The sequence below is a fragment of the Mya arenaria genome, chromosome 3, assembly GCF_026914265.1.
Source record: "Mya arenaria isolate MELC-2E11 chromosome 3, ASM2691426v1".
NCBI lineage: Eukaryota > Metazoa > Mollusca > Bivalvia > Myida > Myidae > Mya > Mya arenaria.
Window position 1 is genome coordinate 51,246,760 of NC_069124.1, and position 17,899 is coordinate 51,264,658.

General features: G+C 35.0%; 1 protein-coding gene and 2 non-coding genes across 5 annotated transcripts in view; all 3 read right to left on the reverse strand.

Annotated features, from left to right (window-relative positions):
• Positions 1–606: 606 nt before the first annotated feature.
• Positions 607–17,899, reverse strand: part of LOC128227141 (la-related protein 1B-like) — a 38,859-nt gene continuing 21,566 nt past the window's right edge. For all 3 annotated transcript variants that reach the window (XM_052937388.1, XM_052937387.1, XM_052937389.1), the window contains exons 12-19: positions 16,715–16,841; positions 16,243–16,451; positions 13,644–13,765; positions 11,517–11,686; positions 9,043–9,187; positions 7,754–7,863; positions 5,780–5,904; positions 607–5,398 (exon numbers count right to left, since the gene is read on the reverse strand). In XM_052937388.1, coding sequence (XP_052793348.1) covers positions 4,790–5,398; positions 5,780–5,904; positions 7,754–7,863; positions 9,043–9,187; positions 11,517–11,686; positions 13,644–13,765; positions 16,243–16,451; positions 16,715–16,841 — 1,617 coding nt within the window. In that variant the 3' untranslated portion in view covers positions 607–4,789. The remainder of the gene's footprint in view (positions 5,399–5,779; positions 5,905–7,753; positions 7,864–9,042; positions 9,188–11,516; positions 11,687–13,643; positions 13,766–16,242; positions 16,452–16,714; positions 16,842–17,899) is intronic.
• LOC128229430 (small nucleolar RNA U85) lies at positions 8,111–8,406 on the reverse strand. Its single transcript, XR_008260096.1, has one exon. It is a non-coding gene; the product is annotated as a small nucleolar RNA U85 (small nucleolar RNA).
• On the reverse strand, positions 9,800–10,078 carry LOC128229431 (small nucleolar RNA U85). Its single transcript, XR_008260097.1, has one exon. It is a non-coding gene; the product is annotated as a small nucleolar RNA U85 (small nucleolar RNA).

Sequence of the window (17,899 nt, forward strand, 5' to 3'; positions counted from 1 at the left end):
AACTTCATACCTAAAGAATATAATAAGACTTCATCTTGTGCGACAAATATGTCATGAAAAAATGCATAGTCATTTAATAGTTTTATGTAAATAATTGCTCTTTAAGCCGCATAGGCTGCACTTTGTTAATTGAAAATGGTGAAGAAAAATAAGTTCTTTGTTTTAAGACTTCATTCGAAGCAAATTATTGCTTTCCTTTGTAGCCTTTGATGCAATTTGTCACATGGTATACACACACTGTTAAAGCTAGGGGTCACATGCAAGTGTTCAGCATTCACTACTTGAATCTAGTAGTGGCTGAAGTGATACACTAGCTTATTTTGAATAAACTCCTTGGTGTAAAACACCAATACATGGTGGACAGCTTGCCTTAGTTTATACCAGTACTGAGTACTCCAATTTCCCCTACTACCCTTTAATTCCAAGTGCAAGGCAAAGGAACAATTCTGATAATTTTTCGGTACAACGGTGTCTGGAATTGAACCCGCAACCTTCTGCAGTGGAATCGGATGCTCTACCACCAAGTTAATGGGGTGGTCTATAGTGGAGTGAAACAAGACATTTGTCTTACAGTAAGATTGGTAAGAATGAAATAAGCAACAGATATGATTTTTAAAATTTAATGACCTAATTCCTACACATGAAGCAAAATCATCTGGGAAACAAATATACACTTTAATTATTATTTTTCATAATTGGTACACTGTTATTTCCATATAAGTATACTTTCCATTACCAATGGACATGGATTTGTTATTATATACAACTTGATATTCTACATTCATAAATTGATCTTTACCTACATACAAAATTTCAACAGTTTAAAGAGGTTATATAAAATTTATACTTTAAAAACCTTGACAACATCAATAAAGCCTACTTATCACTGAAGCACCAATGTTTGTCCTAGTGAAATACTTAATAAGTCAAAATATGCTTGGTTCCTCATTAGTATCACGTAATATAAGTATCTTTCATGTGTTTCTGGTGTGGATGGGAAAAATCTATCTGAGGGCACATGCAACAGCTGGTAAAGAACCTTTAAGAATTACTGGTTACATTGCAGGCCCAATGCTCATTTTTTTATCCATGCAAGAAAAACAGGATTGATACTTTTTCTTGCATAACTTTAATATTTGAATATTATAACATTTGACATTATAAATACAGATTTTGTATACTTGCCAAAAAGCGTCTACGTCATTGCTTACTGAAGTCATGATGAGCAAAAATTTGAAATCACAGTAAATGTCAGGAACATTGCATTTTTACAGAGTTTAAACAATTGTATTTGATTCTGTTTTTTTGAAATGTCATATATTTTAGATTGCATAAAAGTTACAAATTTAAATATTTTAAACAAGTGCTTTGTTGCGAGAGACTCATCTTACATGGTGGTGGAAGATCATAGTTTCCAGCACTGGTCTCATGACTGGAAAAACTTGACCGGTATGAAAAATACAATACAATATGATGGTGTTTTATGAAAAGCACTCAGAATTTCTTATAAAATGTTGAAAGCCGTCAGGTTTGCACTTTATGAATCACTTAATTTGCGTGTTGAAAGCAGTTTGGACACAGCACAGAATGAATCAGAGAAAAACACATCTTGTAACAAACGATATTCATGAACATTACAATTTCTAACACACTGTAAGCATTTAGACAATATAAATATCCGTTGTTTTTTTACAAGTGAAGCAGTGGGGCAGCTAAGACCATTAAAATCTACATAATTGCACAGACAATTCCTTTAATAGAACATTGATATACAAGAGTCCAAAATTCATATGAGCGGTAATAAGAACATTATGAAACACGGCAAATTATGCAGAATGATTGACTGGAATTGAAGCCAAGATCAAAACGATTAACAGTATGACAAAATGCATGATAATGTACAGATGACAATTGAATTCCTTTTACCAAAGAAAGATGATTCAATAAAATACAAACGTTTAAAAAGTGCATACAGTCGTAAATGCTGAACCGGGAAACATGATGCATTAAAAAAAAATTGTCTAGTCATCAAGTATCTCATATGCTCTGAAAGCATTGGTTACATTTAAAAAATCATACAAAAAAAACTTAAAAACTATGATTATAGATATGTCCTAACACAGTTATCTATATTTTAGTATAATATTCGTAACATTTATTATATCAATCTAAGTCTTGAAAGATTCAAAATATCTTCTGTAACAAAAATCACATACAAACACCAGTAGGTGTTATAAACAATCTTACTGACACAAATTCTGAAAAGGCGGTTTATTTCGGAATAACAAAAAAAAAAAATCAAAAAAAATAAGTGCTTATTTTAATACGTGCCTACTTGCAAACAGTACTGTGATAAAAAAATGATTCCTAATTCACTATATTTTTACAAATATCGTATAAGTCATTGCATGAGCTGGGTGGAAGCCATTTCAAGACTCCTACATAGGCATTTAACAATATTTATGTTGTAAAACCAAGTATTATACTAGGGAAAAGGTTTACACTTATCAGTATATGTGCTGTAAACAAACCGCGTCTGAAGGTTTTGCAGTGAAACAACTCAAGTTTGGATTTAAGTTGAGCATTGTTCAGGGTTCTGATCAGAAAAAAACACCAAGGAAAAGACCCACCTGAACATTTATTATGGCAGATGACAAAAATGACAGTTATCAAATAAGTAAGAAATTCATCAAAAGCTATTTGTTCATATGAAAATTTGGACTATTCAGTGATATTATGTTGCATTTCTAGTTTAACCCATTACTGCTGATGGCGATTTTAAAGGCTTTGCAAACAGCTTGGAACCAGACCAGACGCCGAGTAACTCGGCGCCTGGTCAGGTTCCAAGCTGTTTGACACTCAGTCAATATATCCCCAAAGTTTCAAGTAAATTGAAATAAATTTGGAATAAACCAGACAACATTTTTGAGCAGACGACAATTTACCCAGCATGCAAAGGGTTAATACTGCATTCTTTTTGTTATCATGAGTTTATTTCAGTTATTTCTTCTCTTGTTAAGCATGAATAGCATCACCTTAATTTCCTATGGATGATATTTCTTTATCAAAACCCTGAACGACAGTATCTATACTTAATAATACATTACAGTATTTGGTTTGAAACTAGTTGTCTATATACAGACTGGTGTCATAACAAGGAAACAAAAATATCAACAATGTCAAATTTAACAAGAGACAATAATATGATGATCATCCATGAAAGAATACAGAACTTTCTTACATAATAAAATGCATAGCATTCTGGTTAGCTGTCAAAAACAAAAAGCAACCCCACGCAGACTTAATACAAGTTCATCTTCGGAAGAACATGCGTACAAATTATTTTTAAGTTAAATTTAAATAAAATTGTTGACATTCAATACTAAATAATGTAACAACTTATAACTGGGTAAATATGGTTTTCAAATTATTTTTTTTCCCTAAAATGTTTCCATTTACAATCAAAATGACAAACTTCTAACCATTATAAGACATTTTTTATCGCATCAAGCACACAAAATAGAGGTTCACGAAAAAGTAAAACATTTACAATTTTCACAGAAAATATTTGCACTCCGTAACAAATGAAAACACATGAAAACAAAACTGATCATAAAACGTTAATGTAAGCACACATTAAAATGCCATATAAAATGCATATGATAGCTACACTTTATTGGTAGTATAACAATACAATTATTTTATAACTAAAGTATAATAATTAAATGATGAAACAACAAAAGAACTGATTACCACACACAGTCACTATGGCATTAGACTCTTCTTTCAATACAAAAGTTTAAACCTTTTTTTAAACATTTTTTTTTTCATTTTGTATTTTTTAATGGAATTTTCATTTTGTTATATACAAAAAAATAACCAGCGCGTCCTTCACAGGACTTCAAAATTCATTTTCCCATAAATATCAACCACTTATTACATAAAGCATACAACTTTATTATTTATCATAAATCCAATATTTTTTATAAGGTCTATCAAGGCATTGCAATTTTACTTAAGAGGTTTTCCATTCTATATTTAGCATATTTCTTATAGTTTGTTGTCATTCATCATAATACATTACCAGGTATATTTCAGATATTCACAATGCTGTTGAATGTTGATTTCCTGTTTATAACTCGATCCTTCACAACCATACCTCACACTGTATGTAGCTTGTGTGCGTGTCCTTATTACAATACATGGTTGTCACATTGCCAATATTGTCTTAATGTCAAAAGACTCGGCAAAACACAATATTAATGATCAACATATCTTCCCAAATATTAAACTATTTCCATACACTTGGAGATCATTATCACACAATCACTCTCCTCTGATATCTTTCACGACAAGCTCGGTCTTTAAACTTTTTGCTTATATTAGATAATGGATCCTATACTTCAGATGCTAGCTGAAATGGCAGTACGAGTGTTTGATAGACTTGACTGTTGTTTATGATTTTTCTTCTTCAAAGAATCATGATAATGCCAATACTTGGAGCTGAACATGTTAAACAGAAGTGAACACAGGAGAATACAAAAATGAAAACTGAACTACAGTACAAAAGTTTCAATGGTTAATAACTCAATAGGCTTTGAACTACTCCTTAAAAGAAAAGCATTTTCGACGCTTACATTTGGAAGACTCAAGAAAGTCAAGATTTTAAAAGATGTTCAAAAGGAAACAGCTTATCACAATTCTTAAAAACACTGCCATTTCAATCTTATTCCATTTTTTTTCAGTTTACCCTAAATCAGAAATAAAACGTGACGACAGAAAAGTTGACTCATTTTTTGTCTGTGCCAGATTTTGGTTTAACGTCTGGCCTACTTACAGATGGTTTTTCTGTGCTTTTGCTTTGTGAGTCCGATTTTTTATCCGTTGACTGGCTGGCACTAGCAGAAGCATCTTGTGTCGACTTCCCAGACTGATTTGTGGGTTTTGGATGTGCTCCAGCACCTCGACCTTGATTTGAATGACCTCTTCCTTTCCCTGAATGGGAATGACCAGTTTTACTTTCACCACTCTTGTTTCCAGATGCTGATTGGCTAGTTTTATTGTCTGCAGCTTTGCTATGAGAGCCTTGTTGTGATTGGCCAGAGGTGCTTTTGCCTTGTGAACCATGCTGTGATTGGCCAGATGCGCCTTTGCCTTGTGAGGACTGCTGTGATTGGCTAGATGCGCCTTTGCCTTGTGAGGACTGCTGTGATTGGCTAGATGCGCCTTTGCCTTGTGAGGACTGCTGTGATTGGCTATCTGCTTTCCCATGTGATTGGCTGGACTTAGAACTGGAGGTTTTTGATTGGCCCTGGCCTTGCCCTGAGCTGTGTCGTACTTTATGGCCAGTTGTTGAAAGGCTTGAGTGATGGATCACATGAGTCTCTTCCTCTACAGACTGAAAGTTAAGCAAAAAGGAGTAATGTTTGTCTGAGGTTTTCAGGGCCTTTTTTAGCAAAAATTGGGAAGAAGTCTGGCCTTTCGTTTTGGAAAATTTAACAGCCTTTTACATAACCACTTCAAGCTCATTTATAAAATGAATAAACGAATGAATAAAAGACTGACCAAAACTTAGAGAAGAAAACAACTATTTTAACATCACAAATGATTCCATCATGTTAACATTACAATAAGATCATATTAACTACAATTACATAAGGACTCACATAGCATTGCAAATACATGAATACAAAATACTTGATATCGTACAAAGATGGCTATCAGTGAAGCCTATATCAGTCTGGCAGCACTTAACTGTAAGCAAACTATGAAGACTTACATCCACCCTGAAATCTGCTAGTCGCTTGTATCTGCTGAGCCAGTTCTTCAGTTTAGGGTCGACATCCACATGCTTGCGAGAATACTTTAGGAACGCCCAGAACTTCTCCAAACCATACAACTGACCTGTAATCACAAGATTTCATCCATACTGTTTTAATAGAGATCTCTTCAATGAACCACTGCTGGTTGTCAAGATGGACATATGTACACGACATGTAAGTATTAAAACTGCATTCTTTACAAAATAATTATTATACATACCGTATTATATCATGCATAGGACGCACTTTTTTACCCCCAATTATCGTCTTAAAAATTGCCTGCGTCCTTTCTATGCTATTAGAATTTCATCTGTTTTTTCCAAGTCCATTTCAGGTCGAAAATATCGGACCGGGGAAGAACGCGGTAATAGTAAGTATCTGTACTGCGTCACCGAAGTGAACAACTGACATAGGTTAAATCATGCAAGTTAACACACGCAGAAATATATTGAAAGTTTACTTTAAAATGATTTATTGAAAAATAAATTGAAAACAAACACGAGTGTTTACTTTTTTACAAAAGGGACGCTACTCACAAAAACTCGATGTGAGTCAGCACTTTAACTGGATTGAGTTATAACGGCAACGGAAAATCGGAAAAGGAGGTATTTATCAATTAATCGTTGTTCATGATTTTAATGTTTCGATATTTTACAAAACATTTTGCTGTATGTTACTGTTTTAAAAAAAATAATAAAGGAATGTGCATAACGCAAAGTAGCATTATTGTCACTATCAAATCTTTTCAAATGTGCGAAGGTGTGAAAAACAACGGCTGTCTGTCATTAGAAAAACATCAATAGAACGAACTATTGCGATGGTAATACCGTATTGTTGTTTGTTCGCACTTTACCCGAGGTGCCTTCTGCTGGCAAGGCTAATTACCGACACGCAATAATTATGCTGACATGCTTTAATCCGCGCAGCGACAAGCCTTATCAAAACAATCATTAGTTTTGACAATACACAGTTTTGCAACGGTTGCAACGGTTGACTGTCATTCAGAGGGCATGTCCGGAGATGCAACGGTTGACTGTCAGTCAGAACTAGTCTATTACAGCATTTGTATAAGTCTTATATTATGCGTGAATGTTCTCAAAATGTCAAGACATATATCATTGTTGTGTACGTTTAATTACCGAAATACGACGATAATTATCGAAATACACTAGACACTTACCAAAATATGCCTTTTATACAATTTTTGTTTGTTTTTTTACTTCAATATATGTTATAAATACTTTATCAACCTCAATTTTTCGGCTCCGATTTTGACATTTTTCCGCTGCGTCCTATCTTATATATTAAGGGGTTTTACCCGTTTTCTCAACGATTTTTTTGCCTGCGTCCTATCTATGCTAGCGTCCTATACATGATATAATACGGTACTTCTATATATATCATAATGAATTTAGAATCTAACCAGGGCACTTTGCACAAGCGACGCCACAGCACATCAGGTTCTCAGTCAATCAAGGGGCATAACTCATTATTTTTAGCAAGAGTTATGAAACCGCAAAAATGCAAACTGTCATAGTGAATATGTTTAACTCCAAAAACACTTTTTTCAACCTTGACAGAAATGACTCAACCGATGGCGACAGCACCTAGGCTATGTAATAAGGATACCTTCATTTGTTTTTTTACTAGAGTACCGCAGAACAAACCACAAAGCTTACCAGTTGTTTAAATTCTTTCAAAAAGGGGGCACAACTCAATCATCATTCAGGCCAGAGTTATGTGCCTTGCTTTCCATGCACTTACTGTCTCTGGCAACACTTGCACCAAGTTTCATGAAAAAATCTGGAACGGTTTATGACATATGGCCAATGTTATGTTTTTCCACTATGACATGGATGATATTGCCGATAACTCCAAGGCTATGAAAATACCAGGAGTGTTTTCGAAGAAAATGTAAAAACCTGACATACCAGCCTCATAGTCTCGTATAACCTCCTCTTGGAAGTCGTTAAATAAATCATGCCTAAATCGCTTTTCTAAACCATAGCTGAAGAATCGAAACAGACATTCCACTCCATATCTGAAAAATATTTTCATGAATATTGTAAATAAACATAATATAGACTATATATTGCTATTTAAAAGATAACAGAACTGATGATGACAAAAGCTATAAATACATATGTATGAAAAACAATAGAATTGTATTAAGAGTTATTTATATAACATAACATCATTACATGTATGTTTATCATTAGGAATGCAAAAATACAATAAAGATCTGGTTTGTTATGTTCTATTTAATAATATCCCTCTTGAAATCATTCTGTCATCAGATTACTAAATACTTCATCAAATACACAAAAATCCCCATTAAAACCCACCCTGACCCGAAATGATCCTGAGAAGACCCAGGTTCTGTCCAACCAGCCCATGAAAGCAGGCCCTTATCAACATATCTACATAGGGGCTGCACCCTCCCAGCAGGGGCCAATCATTGATGATCTATGTCCGGCCTTACAGCGACCACACAGTCTTAGTATGACCACCAAGATTTCAGACAATATTTTCTCTGGTTTATATAAACCGTGTGTCTAAGGCGAACCTATTTTCATCATTTGACAGAATGACTCATAGCTTTAGGGTAATCTTTTGTGTCTGACATTCAAAAGTAGTTATAAAGGAAACATTCATGACATCAAAACCACCATGAATTCTCTTTTTTGCTAATTTGCATGTTATGATTTATTTCTCTAATATTCACCTATAAAATCACTTCTCCCAATTCCAATGGCGTCCATCTGGTTATAGTACTCTTTCTTTATAAGTAAACGTAATATTTTGATCATGCCTGGTGTAAAGCACTTGTATTTGCAGACATCGCTTTTATGTGTTAAACCAATAGCTATAGCTGTAAGATTTTAAGTAAGTCCCTCTAGAGATGAACTTCATGCTATTCACCAGTGTAACATGAAAATTGAAACAAAGATTTCCTGTGCCACCAGAAATGTACGCTCTACCATTTGAAATGTACGCTCCACCAATAGAAATGTATGCTCTACCATTAGAAATGTACGCTCAACCATTAGAAAGGTACACTCAATCAGTAGAAATATACGCTCTATCATTCAATCATCTAGGCAGTTTAATCTATATGCTGAGTAGTCAAATGAAAAGGTTTCAATTGACATTTAACACAGAGGCACATAGAACCTGTTTGTGATCAGCTAAACATACTAAAGCGTACTATCAGCCTCACCTGTGTCCAGCAACAGAATCCTCTACGGCATTTGTCTTGAACTCCAAGTACATTTTCTTGTTGAAGTGTTGTCGCAGGAAGAAGGACCAGAAACGATACAGCGTGTTCATCTCCTGTGAAAGCCCCACTCCAGTCTTCTTACGATCTGTAAATAGTACCATACATGTATTAAATTTGTAAAATTATTCACCTCTCAAAACACCAATATAAATAGAAAACTAGTGATGCATGTTTCTGAACATATTATATCTATGTAGGGTAAATATTTGTACTTGTCTCCCACTTATATGAGATATTGATTGTATTATAAACCTTTGATTGTTGGAAACAAATTGTATTAGTGTTAACTGATATTTTGGCTGACGCTAACTGCTATTTCACAAATATTTTTTATTGCCTATGTACACATTGGCATATTGCCTAATATATTCTGAAATAAACTCTGAACTCTTTAAAATGTTGCCATGGTATTTTGTTTTAAAAATTTAACATTTTTCTATTAACAAAGAGAATACAATTTCGTGCAAGAAATGAAATACAAAAGAATATTATTAAGAGCTATATAAATTAAAATGCTGACAAACATCATTCCTTTTTATTCAAATTTTAAGTTATCGGTTAAAGCTGTTACATGAAATATTTACCATTAGCACTGCAACAATAAGATTTAAAACCATGTTGAAGTTTAAATAACATAGAAGGTTGAACTGTCTGGTATGTTATGTCCTTTTTCATAGTAAACCTCTTGAAATCATTCTGTCATCAGATTACTAAATACTTCATCAAAGACACAAAAACCTCATTAAACCCCACCCTGGCCCGAAATGAACTTGGGAAGATCCAGGTTCTGTTCGATCAGCCCAAGAAAGCAGGCCCTAATCAACATCTCTACGTAGGGGCCACACCCTCCCAAGGGGCCAATCAGTGATCTATGTCCGGCCTTACAGCGACCACACAGTCTCAGTGTGATCACCAAGATTTCAGACAATAATATAAAAAACATGTGTCTAAGGCGTACCTATTTTCATCATTTGACAGAATGTCCCTTAGTACAATTTTAGTACATCAAGTCTACTTTTTCAGTGAGATTTTTTTCAAATATTTATTTTCAATAAAATCTCAAATGAAAGAAAGGCAGAAATCAGCAAAACCTTTCACATTCTACATGTCACTTAAGCAAAAAAAATGGCTTGGTGAAGGTTACATCCTTTTCAAAAGAGATTTTTTTTATAAGAACGTCAATGTCATCATTGAGAATTGAGAATGGTGTTCAAGTAATCTTCTGTATAAAGGTTTAAAACTACTATTAGAACAAACACTTTAATTCATTTTTTACCTACCAACTATAACAAGAGGGCCCTGAAGGCCCTGAATTGCTCACCTGATCCAATAAAGATCATCAACAATAACTTTCTGATAAAGTTCCATGAACATATGGTCATAAATGTGGCCTCTAAAGTGTTAAAATACTTTTCCTATTATTTGACCTGGTGACCTAGTTTTTGACCGCACATGACCCAGATTCAAACTTGGCCTAGAGCTAATCAATATAAACATTCTGACTAAGTTTCATGGACATACAGTTATAAATGTGACCTCTAGAGTGCTAACAAGCTTTTCCTATTATTTGACCTAATGACCTAGATTTTGACCGCACATGACCCAGATTTAAACTTGATTTAGAGATTATTAATATAAACAAACCACCAACTTTCATAAAGAAACTTTTATAAATGTGACCTCTAAAGGGTTAACAAGCTTTTCCTTAAATGTGACCTGGTGACCTAGTTTTTGAACGCATATGATCCAGATTTGAACTTGGCCCAGAGCCAATCAATATAAACATTCTAAGTTTCATGAACATACAGTCATTAATGTCACCTCTAGAGTGCTTACAAGCTTTTCCTATGATTTGACCTAATGACCTAGTTTTTGACCACAATTGACCTAGATTTAAACTTGTCTTAGAGATTATACTAATATAAACATTCTGACCAACTGTCAATAAGATACAGTTATATATGTGACCTCTAGAGTGTTAACAAGCTTTTTCTTAAATTTGACCTGGTGACCTAGTTTTTGACTGCACATGACCCAGATTCGAACTTGGCCTAGAGGTAATCAATATAAACATTCTGACCAAGATTCCCGATGATACAGTCATAAATGTGACCTTTAGAGTGCTAACAAGCTTTTCCTATGATTTGACCTTATGACCTAGTTTTTGACCGCACATGACCCAGTTTTAAACTTGACTTAGAGATAATTAATGTAAACGACGATGACGACGGACACAGGGCGATCACAATAGCTCACCTTGAGCACTTTGTGCTCAGGTGAGCTAAAAATGGTAGTCGGCGCCTATTTTGTATGTAACCGGAACCAATTTGTTTTTTTGAGACCTTAGAATATGAATTCACTCTCTTTTTTGTTTAAAACTCAACCAATAGATAACAAGAAATACATGTACATACCCTTGACACACTTCGCATGGTACTTGTGATAGACGTGCCAGACGAAACCGTTCTCACTGAGGAGCTCGTGAGACGGGTGTTGAAAGTTAGGGAATGCATGTGGCGTGCTGCCGTATGAACCATATGAGCCGTACGAACCGTAGCTCGATGACATCGGGATATCACATTCACTGAAATATACAGGTGATTCTTTGTTATTCGTTTCCATGTCATTCAATACATGATACATGATATATGAAACAAAGGTTCCAGTCAATAAAAAATATCTTAAAATTTTCAATGATGTTATATTATCATGGATGAAAGTTGCAAAATTTCAAAATACTGAAAAATTAAGCTGGGGGCCAGGGGGACGCACGGCCCCTGGTGGGTCCAGGGCAAAGCTAAGCTCCAGGAATTAAGCATTTCAAAACACATTTCCAAGCCTTTCCTGACTTTTAATCAATCAAATCTATGTTGTATATTTTATATATTTATGATATTTCTGGCAGCTTTTGTCACCTCCATTTGTTTTTCCCAGGATGTTCAAGCTCTTTGGTATTATACCCTTGGGGTAAAAGCTTCATTGTTCAATTTTGACAGCAGTATTTTGATTTATTTCTGTGTTTATTTTTGCCTCCAATTTGCGGTATGTCGTAAAAGTCGTTAAGGATACTGACAGTAAATATCCAGCAAAAACCGGCTTTTTCCGCCAACCAAGTTTTTGTTGGCACGGAAACTGCCGAGGTTTTCGGAGAACATCGGAATGACAATGGTTTTTTACGAAAAGAAACGATTATTTTCGGAAACGTTCTGCTGATATCCACGACACTTCAGGCAACGCTATTTATCGAATGAAATTGGGAAACCAATTTAACTTTGTTTTGTCTACGATTTTGAGTAGACCGCGATGTTGATGATGGGGTAACAACAATTCATTTAAATGTTTTAATATACAAAAAATAATAATGAATAAATGTCGGAAACAATGGTATTTATGAAGGATACCAAGTCTGATTTGAAAGAAAGATGCAGAAAACATGGTATTTCTACCTTATGAGACGATAGCTGATCACAGTAAATCTTTTAGCATTCACCAATCATTTAATATAATGGGGTTTTCAACTTTTAAATGAACGGTTACAATCTTGTTATCAGTAATAAATATTTTTAAAAATTGCATTATTTAATAAGTAGTTAAAGGTTTATCACTCAAAATTTATGTTCGTTATACATGTGTATGTATTAATTTTGAATAAGAGGGTCACTTTAATTTATTTTCGTATTTCCCGACATTTCGCACATACATATATGACAGACAAGGATACACAACAATGGAAAATATTGTGAAAATGTAATAATTGGTCATTTAGATTTTTTTTTGTAAAACATGCTTCATAGAGCTATAGATAAGCTTTTGACATAAAGTTTAATGTACAACCTTTTGGCATTTTATGTACTGTAACCTCTGCTGTCATACATTAAAAGTGTGCATGTTATTGCTTTATGCAATGAATTACAAAGTAACAATAACATTTCATTACCATTAATATTGTTAAACATACATAATTAATCAATGATTCTTCATGTTACTAGTATTTGTTCAACTTCAGGATACATTTAATATACCTTTAAATTGTCATTAATTTCTACTAAAAATCAGCATGATCAATATTCTAAACAGCCTGTTCTATTTTATCCTTACAATTTCTGGCCAACATGTTTGTTTTTTTTTGTTTTTTTAAATAAGTTACACAGATGTTGAAAGCATCTTCAATCTGAATGATATTGTTTTGATGTTATGTATGCTTGTTATTCATGTCAGAAAATATATCATTGAGCTTATGTTTCTTATTAGCATATACCTGACTTCAAATAAAGATTTTTGTATCTTGTAATGATGCATGGTAAATGCCAATGATCATATCATTACTATGGACATCACAGATTCAACAATTTTCCCTGTTACAAAGCTCAACAAGCTTATCCCGGTACCCCCTGAAGTTAAATTTAAAACGGTATTTTGTGTTATCTAAACACAAATACAACACTTCATTATAGCTCTGCTTTGATAAGCCCAATACTGAAACAGCAGGGTAGGTATGTTTTTTTATCATGCTAAGTGTATATAAGTGTATCTAGCTGTACTTGTATGAGGCTGAGTTATTTCTGGAGCGTTGTGGGCGGTGTTCCTTGAAGTCCATCACCCAGCCCACGTGACCCTCAACTGGTGGGTTGCTGCTGTGACGTGTCTTACGCTTCCTTGGTGTCTGAAATATGCAAGTAGTATGTAGGTGTAAGAATCTTCACAGTGTTAAGTTTATATGTTCATCATTATTTGTACTAAGTACTACATGCATAAAGATCCTGCCAATAGATTGTGTCTGAAAACCCCCGAGGCAAATCAATATAGAATTGATGTTTAGAAGTTTTTGCTCTTATCATAAGTATGCATAATTGCAAATAATAAATTATTGTTATAACAATATGAAAAATTGATAAATGACTATTTTCTAATTTTTCTTCCATGTAAATTACAAGATGAAACAAGTTTTTGCTCAGCAGCTCTTTCCAAATAATAATTTGTTTATTCAAAGCATGATATAAGGTATGCACATCAACTTCAGATCAAGTGAACAGATGTGATGAGACTAATTCATACAAGTCGATATCTGTCTAATGCACCAGTCAATTGTAGCCACGCCCCCCCCCCCCCCCCCAGGTCTGGGGGTATACTGAGAATAGCCTGGGAAATGGGCCATGTTTTTACCTTCGAGGTGGCCCTGTATGCCGGGCGAATGTGGCGGTTTTGTCTTCCAGCCAAATACAGTGTGGAATGGGCCTTACCCAGAGTCCCTTGGGTGCGTGGGAATTTGGCGGGGGGTTCACGAGCAATTCGTCCCCGCAGGGCGGAGACTTTGCCCGGGCTTGGCTGGACCGAAAGTCAATGTCCCTGCTATTCCCTGGACCTTGGGGGGCCGTGGTTACAATTGACTGGTGTATAATTGGAAGTGGATAATCAAGAAAGAGTATCCGACTGACAACCATACCATGGCAATGTACAAGCACATGTATCTTCACATACATAGTTATTCATGCCATATCTGAACATAAGGGTGCCATGTTTGTCACATTACCATAGTGATATCAATTGTCGGGTAAGGAAGATTCAAGATTTTAATGTAATATCCAGTAATTACATCTACAAATCAAAAGAACTATATAAATCTTACACATGTGCCTTGACATTGTTACATATATATGAATTGACATGGTTACACATGTGCCCTGACATTGTTACACATATGCCTTGACATGGTTACACATGTGCCCTGACATTGTTACAATTGTGCCTTGACATTGTTACACACATGCCTTGACATGGTTACACATTTGTGCCTTGACATTGTTACACATTTATGCCTTGACATAGCTATACTTGTGCCTTGACATGGTAACACATTTGCCTTGACATTGTTACACATGCGCCTTGACATTGTTACACATTTGCCTTGACATTGTTACACATTTGCCTTGACATTGTTACACATTTGTGCCTTGACATTGTTACACATGTGCCTTGACATGGTAACACATTTGCCTTGACATTGTTACACATTTGTGCCTTGGCATTGTTACACATGAGCCTTGACATTGCTACATGTGTGCAAAGTTTAATGAGAATATCTTCCAGTGTCAAAAGGCCAATACTTGCATGGTGCAAATGTCATAGAAAACGATGACGATAAAACAAGGCTATGGCAATTGGCCAGTGACCAGTCGTCAAATCAGTTGACCAATGATTGCATTATCCAATGGTAAACCTCCTCCAAGTGACCTCTACAAGTTACAGAAATATCTTTTAAATCCAACCATGAATGACAAAGATACAGACCTGAAAAAAATTATCAGTAAGGCTTATACAGGGGTGTAGAAATGGGCCGGAAGCCGGTAAAATAACCCGGTTACTTTAGCATCTTCACCCGGCTATTTATCCCCGCATCATCAAAAATAAAATCTGTTATTTTTTGTCATGTTTTTATGTTTACATTAGTTTAAAATCCTGATTGATGGTATTGTTTATTTTGGTTTCCACACGTTCGGACTACTGTACTTAGTACTTAGGGGGGGTAGTTCTCAGAGACAGTATCATATTCAAGTACAGAAGTTTCCCTGTTTCCTTGTTACAAAATAAACATGCACCAGAACAGTTCAACACTAGAAATTTTGGTTAAAAAGGGCTTAAATTCAATCCCACAAGGGGCATTGGCCCCTTGACCCTAACTGGGGAAGGACACCCAGACTACCCCCCCCCCCCCAGCCTACTTTTGGGATCTTCCCTGCTACTTCAAAAAATTTCTACACCCCTGCTTATATGGCAAAACATACTAAAGTTTAGAAGGTTGCTGTGACCTTGACCTTGAAAGTCGAGACACAGGTCTTGTGGGCATCACACCCTTGTGCAATGGTTGTTACTTCTGCCATATTTTTAAAAATCAGACCATGAATGAAAAGATCTGGACTAGACAAAAAATGGATAGATGAATGTGATAACGCCCATGATACCCATATAGTCCACTATTTACTGAAGCAGGGGTATGATAAATGATTTGAGTCTGCTATATACCTTGACCTTCTTCTAAAAACAGAAGAGGTACAAACAAAGCCTGAAGGTATTATATGTTAGTCCTACAATCCGTATCCTGTAGTGTCTAGTGTAGAATCTTGCAACAGACCAGTCCCATACCTGCGGGTCTGGAGGTTTCGTCGAGTCCTTGGTGACGGGATAGAAGCGGACCTTCTCCGAGTCCTTACGTTCCCTTGGTGTTCGTGGTGTGCGGGGTCCATGTTCTCGTCGCCCCGGGGTAGTGGGAACGTACGCAGGCAGAGACTTGGCAACTTCATCCGCAGTGTGAGACGACCGAGGGCTTGGCACCTTCATCGCCTCGGCTACTTCTGAAGTATTGAGAGGATGAAGAATAAGTTTACAGGTATTAGTGAGTGTTCAATAGAACAGGTTTTAATTTTTTATTATTTTATGCCATGAAAAATATTACTTGCAAATAATTTTCACATCAGCCAATGTTACAATCTCTATGCATTTCACTAAGAATAAAAGCAAGAAAATGTAACATACATTCACATTCACACCTTTAACTGATTGTACAAATTTGACAATGTTTTTTTTCTTGCATTTCTGACCAGTACAACATATATACCTGTGGGGCTCTCAACCATAGGAGGGGGTGGGGGCACCTCCTGCTCTTCTATGGCTTCCTGGGGCACTATCTGGTCAAACGCTTCCTTTGATATCACATTGACTGTCTTAAACTTCTCAAAGTCACTCTGAAATATATAACAGATGGGTCAGTTTTAAGCGTCCATGCTTTAAATATATAATACATTCTGTTGCTTGTTGTTGTTTTTTCCATACAAACAAGAGGAAAATATCACTTAAAAATAATTAAAGTCATAGTAAAAGGCCTTGTTATACACATGGATGTTGTATCTGCTAACATATGTACCAAGTTGCAGTGAAATATCTTAAACAGCATCGAGTTATGGCCAAGGTTAAAGATTGTGCATGATAAGGACAAAATCAACAACGAGATCAAGGCTATGACAATAAGTACAAAACATTAAGTTTGAATAAATCTCTTCAACTGGCTTAGATAATCAAGAAAAGTACTATATATGTTGCAGATGTCACCAACATTATAATATAATATTATACTGTCATTTCTGTCCTCAATAATGAAAAGCAGTAAAAAGTTCGTTAATAATGGTCATATTATAATGAGGTTTGGTTAATGAATTCATATGGTGACACAAATACATATTTTGCATCTGAAATGTTCTACATTTGAATAAAAGTTCATAAAACACTTGAACTTTTATTTAAGTATTAAAACCATATTTTATTATGTGAAAGGTGTTTAAAATATGTTAATTGATCTTTAATGGATCATCGTTATAAAGTTAACTAAGTGTCATACATTTACAGATGACTGAGCTTTATTATACAAAAAGGAAGAGAATTCTTTAATGGCACAACATAAATAACCATTGAGTATTTAAGATAACATAAATAATGCCTGCACTGTAAGATCACCACCATCATTAATTACCCCTGTTTCATGATTTTATGAAAACAGGAGTTCTTTATGAGCAGTCATCATCATTTTGTCAATGGACTGTTGTGAATTTCTTCCCAAAGGTGTATTTACGCCTACAAGTCAGAGTCAATGAGCAAATCCATTTCTATCAGTTTTTCAACAGCGATAATTTCAAAAAATCTTGAATTTTCAAAATTAAGTGTCCCTATTTTCACAATTTGAAGGGCCCTGACTTTATTCACAAAGCAAAGAGGAAAAAAACATCGATGAGTTGGGACGACCTATTAT